At 40.8% G+C, this 13,365-nt stretch overlaps 1 protein-coding gene across 7 annotated transcripts in view; it reads right to left on the reverse strand.

Moving 5' to 3' along the window:
* Zfand4 (zinc finger AN1-type containing 4) overlaps positions 1 to 13,365 on the reverse strand; it is a 94,473-nt gene that overhangs the window by 43,382 nt on the left and 37,726 nt on the right. For all 7 annotated transcript variants that reach the window (XM_038319856.1, XM_038319857.1, XM_038319854.1 and 4 more), the window contains one exon: positions 1,857 to 2,004. In XM_038319856.1, the coding sequence (XP_038175784.1) occupies positions 1,857 to 2,004 (148 nt within the window). The remainder of the gene's footprint in view (positions 1 to 1,856; positions 2,005 to 13,365) is intronic.

Below are 13,365 nucleotides of genomic sequence, written 5' to 3' on the forward strand. Positions count from 1 at the left end.
AAACAGTCCCTGTAACTTCTTCATTTTGCTTGTCTGTTTTGAGACAGGGTCTTATTATGTAGCTTAAACTGGCATAGAACTTACTTAGCCATGCTAACCTAAAACTCATGATCTCCTTCCTACACCTCACAAAGTGTAGTACATGATGGTATACATCGAATACCTGGCTATTGGGTATAAAACAATGTTATCTTTCCTATGACTGAAAGTTTCCTGCTAAGTACATGATGCAGAGAACAAAGGGCAGGTATCCATTAAAGAAAGTATAAATATGCTCAGTGGCTCCCTTAATAGAAGCCAAAACTCAGATACCTGAATGCTTATCACAGAAAAGAGAGTAACAAAAAGAAACACTGTGTAGTTGAACAATAAATTTAATTTTTTTAAAATTTTTTTTTTTTGGTTTTTCAAGACAGAGTTTCTCTGTGGCTTTGGAGCCTGTCCTGGAGCTAGCTCTTGTAGACCAGGCTGGTCTCGAACTCACAGAGATCCGTCTGCCTCTGCCTCCCAAGTGCTGGGATTAAAGGCATGCGCCACCACCACCCGGCTAATTTTTAAAAAAATTTATAATGAAGAAAATAAATCAGAATTTTATGAAAGATTTTATTGTCTATGGTGTTTATTTATATAAAGTTCCACATCAGACAAAAATTACTTGTGGATATATTTGTAAAACAGTGGTTATTTTAGGGAAGACTGTGATGGGCTCTTTACAGAAAGAGGCAGGGGAAATGGTGTAGTGGTACACACCTTTAATGCCAGCAGAGGCAGACAGTTCTCTGTAAGTTTGAGGTCAGCCTGATCTATAGAGTGAGTTCCAGGAAACCAGGCAAACAAACAAAAAAGAAAGGAAAAAAATGGAACTACTTTGAGTTATAGCTAAATAAATGTATTTAACTCTAAAAATTCTTCAAGCAGAGCCTAAATTTTTACTATATTATTATTGTTCTATGATGATGATGGTGATGATGAGGATGATGATGATAGTGTGATTTGCCATGGTATGCATGGAGAGGTCAGAGGACAACTTTCAGGAATCAGTTCTCTCCACCTACCTTAATAGGGATTAAACCTGAGGTTGCAGGCTTATGTGGCAAGTGCCTTAATTTGCAGATCCACCTGGCCAGGCTTCAAGCACTATTTTAAAAGTTTGTTTATTTTATATGGGAAGGTACTAACAGATTAAAAAGAAGTCAAGGAATAGTACAGCTGTGTGTGGGATCATGAGGAGAAGGACAGAGAGAGAGAGAGAGAGAGAGAGAGAGAGAGAGAGAGAGAGAGAGAGAAAACCAACTGTCTAGAATGTGGAAAATTGCAAATCTCAGCCAATGCTGGAAAGAATGCAAATCCGTTATCCACTTTGGAACTACTTTAGAAAACTGGCCGTATCTACTAAAGCTAAAATAGTAACTATCCGCTAGGCATGGTGGCATGTGCCTATAACCCAGGCATTCAGGGGACTAGGAGAGGACTGCTGGGAGCTCATGCAGATCGAGGATGGATACTAAGTTCTATGCCAGCCTGAGCTATAGTGTGCCTGTCTCAGTACCTGTAATGAGTAAATCTTGAAATCATACTTTCGATTATTGAAAGATCAAGCTATCTTTTACTACCTTTTTCATGTTACAGTTATAACATTTTAAAGATGAATTATGCTCAGTGTGCATAACTCTTTCAGGTGTGTTGCTAGACTAAAAACCTCAATGTTCATTTGTCACATCTTAATAAATAAGTTGAGACCAGAAACGTGAAATGAGTAATATTTTATAGTTCTCCACAACTCCCAGCAGACTCGGTGCTGCGAGTCCTGCCTCTGTAAACTAGAGAAACGCTTGGCCAAGAGTCAACAGCTTCACCTTTTTGCTGAGATTCATGTTCTCCATCTTAGCCTTCAGCACTTTCATCTTATTCATGGTTATTGAATTTTCAATGATCTGTTGCCCAGAAGGGGAAGGCTCAGCGTCTTCATCCTCATCTGTGTACAGATTATACACAGAACCACCGCTGCAAGGAAAATGGTAGGTACTTAAAACATGCTTGACACCTGCTGAGGACTAACGGTTCTATGTACAATAGCAACTATAGCTCCTACTACAAGGGAAATATTAGTTGCATTCTGTCATTGAAAAATGAAAGAAAATAAATTTCTAAATGTTTCTTTTGCCCAAATTGGCCTGAAACTTGCTATGTGGCTGAGGAAGGGCTTGTTCTTTTGATCTCTCTGCCTCCACTTTCTGAGTGCTGGGATTAGAAGTGTGTGCCTCCCACTCAGGTTTATGCAGTTCTGGGACTTGAATTTAGGGTTTTGTGTGTGCTAGGTAAACATACTAGATATGGAGCAACATACACATCCAGCATACTCAAGATGTATTTGGGGGCAAAGGACACAGCTCAGTGGGTAAGGTGCTTGCCTTGCAAGCACAAGAACCAGAGTTCAGTTCCAAAAACTCAATCTAAAAAGCTGGGTATGGAGGCATGGGCTTGTAATCCTAGCACAGGGAAGGCAGAGACAGGCACATCCCTGAGGCTCACTGTCAGTCAGTCTAGCCTCCCCATAGAAATTTTAGCCAATGAAAGACTACCCCAGAATAGAAGGTGGACAGTGCTGAAGAACAAACCTGAGGTCTACTTTCAGTCTCTGCACACACATAGCACACACCAGCACACAGAACCACTGACTCACATGTGCACAGAAACAGCCCACACCTCCCTAACACAGTTCTTAAGACAAAACAATTGAGGGAAATGCGCATCACTACTTAACACTGCTGAAATCAAGCACAGCCGAGAGCCTCCACTATTCCTGCAGCACACTGGCAGCACTGCCTGCTGAGTGCCGGATGCTTGCTCTGTCAGCGCTCCTCAAAGACTGTTTCCTTACAAAATCATATAAGGCAGATATTATGTCCTCTTATATAAGTGAAAAACTGTAATTAGAGTGACGAGACAGCAACTCGAGTCCGTGGGAAAAGGTGCTTGCCACTAACCCTGATCACCTGAGCTCAATCCCAAGAACTCGCAGGGTGGAAAGAGAAAACAAATTCCTGGAAGTGGTCTTCCTAACCTCCAGCTGTGTGCAGCGGCAGGCACATACTCACGCCCCACACTAAATAATCTCCAGCTGTGTGCAGCGGCAGGCACATACCCACCCCCCACACTAAATAATCTCCAGATGTGTGCAGCGGCAGGCACATACCAACCCCCCACACTAAATAATCTCCAGATGTGTGCAGCGGCAGGCACATATCCACCCCTCCACACTAATTTCCAGATGTGTACAGTGTCAGGCACATACACACACCTGGCACTAAATAAATAAATAAAATTTGAACACTTAAAGCCTGGAGTGGTGATGCAGCCTTTAATCCCAGCACTCAAGAGGTAGAAGTGTATGGATCTCTCTACATTTAAGACCAGACTAGTCTAGATAGTGAGCCCCAAGCCAGTCAGGGCTGCATAGTGAGACCCTGTCTAAAAAAATAAATAAACTAGTGTTTTTTAAAATGTTTTTATTTATTCTTGTGAGACTTTCAATATATTTTGATCATATTCATTACTCTCCCCCAACTCTTCCCAAATCATCCCTTACCTCCCTACACATCCAACTTCATGTTTTCCTTCTCTCTTAAAAGCAAAACAAAAGCCATGGAATCTAGTTTGTGTTCATCAACCCCAGACTGAGTTAATATAGCCATTGTCACTGCATTGAAGAAAATGGAATTTTTTTTCCCCAGAAGTTGCTAGTTGTGAATAAGTCCTTGGCTAGAAGTGGATATTCTAAATGAAGCACACATATCTAATCCTTAATAGTGAACAACCACATATGAGAGAAAACACACAGTATTTGTCTTTCTGGTTCTAGGTTACCTCGCTCAGGATGTCCCACTTCCACCCACTCACCTGAAGATTTCATAGCTTCACTTCCCTTAACAGCCGAATTCTATAAATGTGCCGCATTGTCATTGTGCACTAATGGGCTGATGGACATCAGGCTGTTCCCAATTGTTACTACATAGAATCCATGAATATAGACGAGCAAGTATCTCTGGAGTAAGCTGCATCTGCGCATGAGCTGCATAGCTGGATCTTGTGGTCCATCTAGCTTCAGCTTGTGGAGGGACCTCCACACTGACTTATTTCCATAGTGACTGCACCAATTTACATTTGTACAAGATGTGAATACATGGTTCCCATTTCCCTGCATCTCTTCTCATTTGTTTTATAATTCTTGGCCATTATGACTGGGATAAGATGAAATCTCAGTTTAGTTTTGTGTTTCCCTGATTGCTAAGGATGTTGAACACTTTTCTTTTTTTTTTTTTTAAATATTTATTTATTTATTATGTATAAAACATTCTGTCTGTGTGTATCCCTGCAGGCCAGAAGAGGGCATCAGACCCCATTACAGATGGTTGTGAGCCACCATGTGGTTGCTGGGAATTGAACTCAGGACCTTTGGAAGAGCAGACAATGCTCTTAACCTCTGAGCCATCTCTCCAGCCCCTGTTGAACACTTTTCAAAGGGTTTTCAGCCATTTGTGTTTCATCTTTTGAGAACTCTATTTAGATCCATGTCCCATTTAGCTGCAGTTTTTTTTCTCGTTTTTTTTATTCAAGATTTCCATCTCCTCCCCCTTCCCTCCCCTCCCTTCCACCCATACCCCAACTCCACCCCTCTCCAAAGACAAAGAGCCATCAGGGTTCCCTTCACTATGTTAAGTCCAAGGTCCTCCCAGCTCCCCCTAAGTCCAGGAAGGTGAGCAACCAAACTGACAAGGCTCACAGTGAGCCCATACATGCTGTAGAGTTCATGTTCATTGCCATTGTCCTTGGTTTCTCAGTCCTCCTCCACCGTCAGCCACATTCAGAGAGTCCGGTTTGGTCCCCTGTTCCATCAGTCCCATTCCGACTGGACTTGGTGGTCTCCCGTTAGATCTGTTCCACCGTCTCAATGGGTAAAAGCACTCCTCGTGGTGCTGGCTTCCTTGCTCATGATCTCCCTCCTTTTGCTCCTCATCAGGACCTTGAGAGCTCAGTCTGGTGCTCCTATGTGGGGCTATGTCATTTTCTCCATCCAATGCCAGGTGAAGGTTCATCCTGAGGCTTTGTTTCTATATAAAATTGTAAGATTTTGATGTGGATGGCAAGTAATCTGAAGATTGCTTTTGGTAGGATGGCCATTTTCACACTGTTGATAATACCAATCCATGATCATACTAGGTCTTTCCATCTTCTGATGTTTTCAATTTCTTTCTTCAATGTCTCAAAGTTTTTATTAAATGCATCTATCACTTCCTTAATTATTACATGATATATGTGTGCTACTATGAAAGTTGTTGCTTTCCTGATTTCATTCTAAGTATCTCTGTAACTTGTATAAAGAGAAGTTACTGATCTTTGTGTAAATTTTTGTATTCTGCTACATTGCTGAATGTATTACTGGTAGATGTTTTCTGGTTGGAGTCTTTTACTTTATAAAATCGCATCTTCTATAAACAAGGATACTTTGACGTCTTCCTTCCATATCTGTTGTAGAATAATATTTTAAGATGTGTTACATTTGTTTATGCTGTGGAATATTTATTTTAACGATGCAAAGATGTGTTGCATTCTTTTATGTTGAATTTGTTTAAAACTCTGTGAAGTTGTGTTACGTTGCCTGTCTAAAACACCTGATTGAGTCTAATAAAGAGCTAAGCAGCCAATAGCAAGACAGAAAAAGGGATAGGCGGGGCTGGCAGGCAGAAAGAATAAATAAGAGAAGAAATCTGAGAGGAGAGATCCAGGAGCAAGAGAAAAAAGGAGGACTCAAAAGGACAGTCACCCAGCCACACAGCAAGCCACAGAGTAAGAAGAAAGGTATACAGAAACAGAGCAAGTTAAAAGATAGATGGAATAATTTAGGAAAGGCTGACTAGAAAGAAGTCGAGGCATTCATAAGAAAGACTAAGCCTCCATGTGTGTTTATTTGGGAGCTGGGTGGCAGCCCCCGCAAAAGAACAAAGAGTAAAAAAAAAAAAAATCAACCAACAACACCTATCTATATCATCTCTTTCAGTTATCTTACTCTAGTTACGGCTTCAAAAAATATAGTGATTTTAGTGGAAATGCTTTGTGTTACTGCTTAGAATGATATTGGCTGTGGGACCATCAGAAGAAGCTGGTTATTAATTTATATATGTTGAACCATCTCTGAACATCTGGCATGAAGACAACTTGATCATGGTGGATAATTTTTTTGATGCATTCTTGAATCACTTTTCAAGTATTTTGAGAATTTTTGTGCCTATGTTTATAAAAAATATTGGTCTATGACTTTTTTATCTGTTGAGTCTTTGGCCTTGGTATCAGGGTATTAGTGACTTCATAAACAGAATTTGAGAGCGTCCTTTCTTGCAGAATAATTTGCGAAGTACTGGTGCTTCTTTGAAAAGGTCTTGTAGAAAACTGCTGGATCCATCAGACCCTGCATAGATTTTAGTTTTAAGCTAATGTTCTATCTCATGTTTGTTTGAATTATTTACTCCATCTTGACTTAATATTGGTAGGTTGTGTATATCTAGAAATTCATCCATTTCTTTTAGATTATCCAGTTTAGTGGAATAACAATTTTTAAAATGTGGCCTTATGATTCTCCAAATTTTCTCAATGAATGCTGTAACATTTCCCTTTTTGTTTATAATTTTATGGACTCATATCCTCTCTTCTTTTGTTAAATTGGCTAAAGAATTATCCGTGTTCTTTATTTTTTTTTAAAGAAAAATCAACTCTTTGCTTAAAAATCTGTATTAATTTCAGCCCCAAGTTTATTTCTCCCCACCTAATTTTTGGGTATGTTGTTTCTTCTTGTTTTCTTCTAAAGCTTTCAAGTGTGTAAGATGTTAATGAGATCACTCCAATTTTTAATTTTTTAAAGGTTTATGAGTGTTTTGCATGCATATATGTATGTGTACTACGTAAGTGCCTGGCGCTGGGTGTTGGATCCCCTGAAAATGGAGTCATCAGCCACCATGTGGTTCTGGGAACTGAACCTGGGTTCTCTGTTAGAGGTTAAGTAATCTTAACCTCTGAGCTCTCTCTCTAGGTCTGGTCCTGTGTTCTGATGCAGGCACTTGGTACTAGAAACTTTCCAGGTAAGGCTGCCTTCTTTGTGCCCCATATTGTTTGATATGATGCATCTTCATTTCATTCAGGCCTAGAGAGTTCTGCATTTCCTTATTGATTTCTCCCCTAATTGTTATTCAGTATGTTTTTAGTTTCTGTGAGTTTATGTGTGTTCTCCTGATGCTATTTCTGATAACCATGGTGGTCAGATAAGATGCAAGAGGTTATTTCAATTTTCCTGTTTTTGCTGAGAATTGCCTTGTATCCTAATAAGTGATTAATTTTGGAGAATATTCCATGTGCTGCTAAGAAAAAAAAGGTGCGGTCTTTAGTGTTTGCTGTAATGTTTTGAAGATCCATTTGATTATGATATTGAACTGCAGTTTATCTGTTTTTGTCTGGATGACCTGTCTACTTGTGGGAGTGGAATACTGAATTCACCCACTATCACGTATTGGTGTCAATCTGTGGTTTTATATCTAATTGTTTCTTGTATTATATTAGCTGTCCTTGTGTTTGGAACATAAATATTTCTAATATCCTCTTGGTGGGTTTCCTATATTAAGAGTACAAAGTGTCCTTCTCTGCCCTGTGTGACTAGCTCTGGTCTACTATGTCAGGTAGAAAAGCTGCTCCTACTTGGAATATCTTTTTCCAACCTTTTACCCTAAGATGGTATATGTTCTTGACACGAGGTGTTTATTGGAGGAAGCAGAAAGACAGATCCTATTTTATGATTCAATCTGTAAGCTTGCTGGGTTTGGGGGGGGACTTGAGACCATTAATATCTGGAGTTGTTATTAGGCAGTGTCTGTGGTGTTAACATCTGGCCTCACCTTTGTTTGCTATTACCCCAACTACTCAGGTTGTGGACCAGTTGAATGATGGTTGGTATCCTATATGGTCTTTTTATTAACTTGAAGAACTTCAACAAAGAGATTTTTCCCTATCAGATTGGCTTGCAGACAAGCCTATGAAGAATATTCTTGGTTAATGATTTACGTGGGAGGGCTCACCGTGGGCAGTGCCATCCTTGGGCAGTTGTTTCTGGGTGCTCTAAGAAAGCAGGCTGAACAAGCCATGAGGAACAAGCCAGTAAACAATGTTCCTCCATGTCTTCTGCTTCAGTCCTTCTTCCAAGTTGTAATTTGAGTTCCTGTCTCAACTTCCCTCAGTGATGGAGTGTGATCTGAGAGTTATAAGCCAAAATTAACCCTTTCCTCCCCAAGTGTTTTTGGTCATAGTGTTTAATCACAGCAACAGAAACCCTGAGATGCTGTGCTTTCAGTCTTGGGGTCACTCCAGGGTTCCAGATGAGATTCCATGTGGTATGATATGAGCAGTGGGCAGGGAGAAGATTATCTCCAACTGTGCTTCTGGATTGGGATCAGGAGGTCCCAGGGATCAACAGCAGGTAGAGGGCTGGGAATTGAGGCTCTAGGAGTTCCCTCTTGAATTTGCAGTTCAGAGTTGTGCAGTGAGTGGGGTGGCTGAAAAAGTGTGCAGGTGAGGGCAGGTAAACTGGCTCTGTGAGTCCCTATTTGAGATGAAGTTTTGATACAATCTCCTGCTCAGACTCAAAGCAGTCTCAGATCTGCAGGTTGTACTAGGGTGGCTGATAGGTGAAGTGTGCAGGGGCAACAGGGTTGGAGGACAACAGCAGAGGGGATGACACATGCACACAGACACAGGCACTGATTCTGAATGTGTTTTGTAACACATAGAATTGTACAGAATTCAGGTCTGCTCATGAATCCAGGTTTCATAGAGCAGAGTGCCTGACTAGTCTGTACATTATATGTCACTGCTTCTGCACAATGGTAGAACTGACAGCAACACTTAGCACTGCACATTAAAGCCTAGCACGTTCAAATTACAGTGATGCAATCACAATCCATCCACATTTTGATGTCACGGGTATTTAGTATTGGTATTTTTTTCCCTTTTTCTTTTCATTTTTTTTTCTTTTTGAAATAAGGTCTCACCATGTAGGCTTGAATGGCCTAGAACTCCCTACTTAGACCAGGCTGACCTTGAACTTGCTCTCTACTCTCTCACTTCCCAATTGCTGGTAAGCATCACCATGCCCAGTATTATTTCGTAACTTAAAAAAAAATAAGTAGCTGTGCAGTGGTGGTGCATACCTTTAATCCCAGCATTCAGCAGAGGCAGGCAGATCTCTGTGAGTTTGAGGCCAGCCTGGTCTACAGAGTGAGTTCCAGGACAGCCCAGGGCTGTTACACAGAGTAACCCTGTCTCACAAAGCCAAATAAATAAATATATCAGTGTACATCAAACATGTCAAAATTTTAAAAGTGAACTTACAAGCATACTCATGTTACATCAGATAGAAGTGAAATCATTTGAGAATATTTTGAAAACTGGATCCCTATCTTCTTTGTAGGTCTTCTAACAAGAAGTGTCTTGTTAGACACCCTGGCAGCTTAGGCAGCTGTGTTGGAGACTATAGACTGTGCTCACTATGTGGCTAATCCTCTTCTCAGTAATGTGCAGTCTGAAGAAATAAGGGAGTGATCTTTACTGTGGTCCGTTGCAAATAAGGTCCACCATCTTTGCTTCTCTCTGCTGGTGTTATGGGAATGAATAACCAGGAACAGATCCTCAGGCACCTTTAACTGTACCTACTTGAGTTCTTAGCTATGGGCTTTTATGACCTCTTTTTTCTAATTACTAATAATTACTATTATTAGTGTGTGTGATGTGGTGGAGTACCATAGACACATACTGAGGTCAGAGGACAGCTCTGGAGAGTTTGTAGCTGTCTTCTACCTTAACGAAGTCCAGGGGCCCCACTCAAGTTGTCAGGCTTGCATCATCAGACAGCAGATAGAGTATTACCTACTGAGCCATCTTGCTGGTCCTGATGTGCTCTTGTTTTTAAGTAGGGATATTCCCTGAGGTCCCAGCTGAGGTGAATCATGGTAAGCAGGATATAATTTCTCTTAGTTAAGATGGAGAATGGCCCAGTAGTAAATCATCTACACAAAGTGCTCAAAGTGCTCCATCCCTAGAACCGTCTGAAAAGAGGAACATGCTAATGCAAGCAAACCAGACACAAAAATAAAAAGCAAAGGAAAACTACAATATATAAAATGCCACCAACTGGAATGGCAGGCCAAATAATACAGAGCAAAGATAGGACTGTAGAGATGGTTCACTGTGCCATGAAACTTGCTGCTGAACGAACACAACAACCTAAGTTCAAGCCCCCAAACTCACATGGCAGAATTCTCTCAAGCTGTCCTCTGCCCATCATCTATATACATATGCACACACATAAATAAAAATGACATAAATTGTTTTAAAATGATAAAATTACCAAGAACAAAAAAGAGAAAAGGTCATAAAATATCAGAGAATTTAAGAATTGGGAATATTAGCTCATTGTTTACAGCTGCCTAGCATGTGCAAAGCCCTGAATTCAAACCCAGGAAGAAGAAAAAGAGAGAAAAGAAAACAAGTAAGAGGTAGAAACAAAGTCGATAATACAAATTTTTAAAAAGTATTAAACGACAAAGAGAAAAATGTGAAGCAAAATACATGTACCAAACAATTGCCAAAATAGTCTCTTTTTTTGAGACAGGGTTTCTATGTAGCTTTGGATCCTGTCCTGGTAGCTCTTGTAGACCAGGCTCACCTCAAACTCACAGAGATCTGCCTACCTTTGCCTCCTCAGTGCTGACATTAAAGGTGTGCGCCACCACTGCCTGGCTGCCAAAACAGTCTTAATAAAAAAGGAAAGTATCATCTGTACTGAAATGGTCCCCTGCATATATGAAGAGTGGACACCCACTACTATTCTAGTCAGCTCTTACTTCTATGTCTTGGTTAGTTATATGTCTCCAAGAGCACAAAGAACTAGGTTAGGCACTGCAGACTCTTGTGAAGTCAACTAGAGGTAAGAGCAACCAACTATCTAAACTGAGGCCCACAATCCACCACAGCGTTCAGCTACCTAATCAGGTGCATCTGCTTGCTTCTTCCAGCTTCTAAGATAGCACCACAGTTTCTGGTATTAAAGAGGCAGTCAGTTCTTCCAGCTCCTAAACTAGCACCAGAGCTTCCAGTAATAAAGGGGAAGTCAGTTCTGCAACCTTTTCTTGTTGCCCATCAAGTACCTCTGGCACAGAATTACAGTAGACAGTCTTCTCTATGGTCAAACTGATTTTCAAAGCCATTCACTGAAAGCATATTCATGTTTGTAGAAGGTTTCAGTACAGAAAGGGACAGTAAAATACAGGGGCTTGTTTCCCAAAGCCACAAGCTCTGATACACGCCTCTCCCTTCTCAAGAACACCAGCTCCCTCACAATGGCACCATCAATGTGTGTTGGGAATGCAAGAAGATTCTCTATCAGTAACCTGAAAAGCAGTGTTGAGATCGCCCTTCTGCACCATGTTAACTCCATGTTAGCTGTGCTTCCTATTTGCTTTTTTCTGGAACCTCTTCCATCTGCTGTGCTGCTACAGGCATGCTGAATGGAGACACTACCACTCTCTGCTCCAGTCTTCAGAGTCTGTGTTTCTTCATTTCTCTTCCTATCTACTCCTGAACTTCTCACGTTCTCAGTCTCATCTCCTCAGGAAGTTACTCCCTAGGTGTTTTAATTACAACTTGTAAATAAGTGGGTGAGTACTAGCTAATTGTTATTTTGCTTCTCACCATAGCATACATCTGATAAATACGTGAATCCATCATGCATCATGACACCAGTAGAATCAGCATGGGTTTATTGTCATCACTTGGATGGCTTAGTGGGAACAAAGTTTTATCTCTGTGTTTCAGCTCTTCCACTGTTGTGACAAATAATTGGAATGACTAAAATAAAGTGAAGATTTATTTTGCCTCATGATTTTAGAAGTTTCAATCTAGGGTCACTTGGCTCTGTAGTTCCTGGACATTCATAACACAAAACATTATGGTGGGAAGCACATGGCAGGACAGAGCTACTCACCTCATCACAGCCAGAAGGAAGCAGAGAGAAAGAGAAGAAAGCTTTCAGAGGGAAAGGTTCTTTCCACAGAGCCTGACACCCTGAGTTCAATTCCCAAAACCCATAAGGGGAGAGAACCAACTCCTGAAAGCTATTATCTGACATCCATATTCTACACACATATATATGCACACAAATAAATAATAAAGATTTTAAGAGAAAAACGACACAGCAGGAATTATTCCAGAGCATACCCCTCATATTCATTTCCTCAACTAGGCCCCACCTCCCAATATGCTATCATAAACCCATCATGTGACAATTCTATTAATTATGTCTGAGTGCTTAAGATTCAACACAGAGGAAGCCAGACACTGAGCAAGCAAAATGAGAATGCCTCACTGAAAGGTACTGAGCCATGTGGCTAACACAGACAAGAATAGTGGGCTAATATAAGATGTAAGAAAAGAGTTAATAAGAAGCCTGAGCTAATAGGCCAATCAGTTTAGGATTAATGTAGACCTCTGTGTGTTTCTTTGGGACTGAATGACTGTGGGAGTGGGCAGGACAGAAACCTCGGTCAACACTCAATCATGTTTTTTCTCACTATTTTTGGTGACCTGTAGAGAAAGTACACCTTAACCTCATGAACTTTATGACAATATTTGGGTTCAGTGGTAAACACAAACTGAAATTATAGGCCAGCAAGATGTCTTGGTGATAAAGGTACTTTTTGTGTAGGACTAACAACCTGAGCTCCATCTCTGTGACCTATGTGGTAGAAAGATAGAACCCGCCCTTGCAAATTCCACTGACCTCCAAATACATTCACATGCATGTGAGTATAGCACACACACACAAACACACACAAACACACACACACACACACACACCACACCCTAGGAGTCTAACCTCTCTATTCCATACACTCTGAGCAGAATCTTAGAGGAAATTGTATGGCTCTCCACCTTATAATCACTACATACTGTCCTTGAGTGTGTGTGTGACCCAATCTGACTGGTCTGGCCAACTTAACATGGTAAGACTAAAGGGATTCTGATGATGTAACTTAGGTCCCAAATAACTTCAGTCTGAGTTCATCAAAAAGGAGCTGAGAAAAGCCCCTAGCCAACTAGCAGCCAGAAAAACTCAGTTCTCTCAATCATCTAAGTGAAAGGCAATGAATTACATCACAATGTGAATATGACCAGAAAAGCAGGGTCTTCCCCATAACAAACTACAGAACACACATTGCCGTCACCATTAGTGTAAGGCACGAGGGTGGGGATGGAGGTGATACCCCGAAC

The sequence above is a fragment of the Arvicola amphibius genome, chromosome 2 (genome assembly GCF_903992535.2).
Source record: "Arvicola amphibius chromosome 2, mArvAmp1.2, whole genome shotgun sequence".
Classification (NCBI taxonomy): Eukaryota; Metazoa; Chordata; class Mammalia; order Rodentia; family Cricetidae; genus Arvicola; species Arvicola amphibius.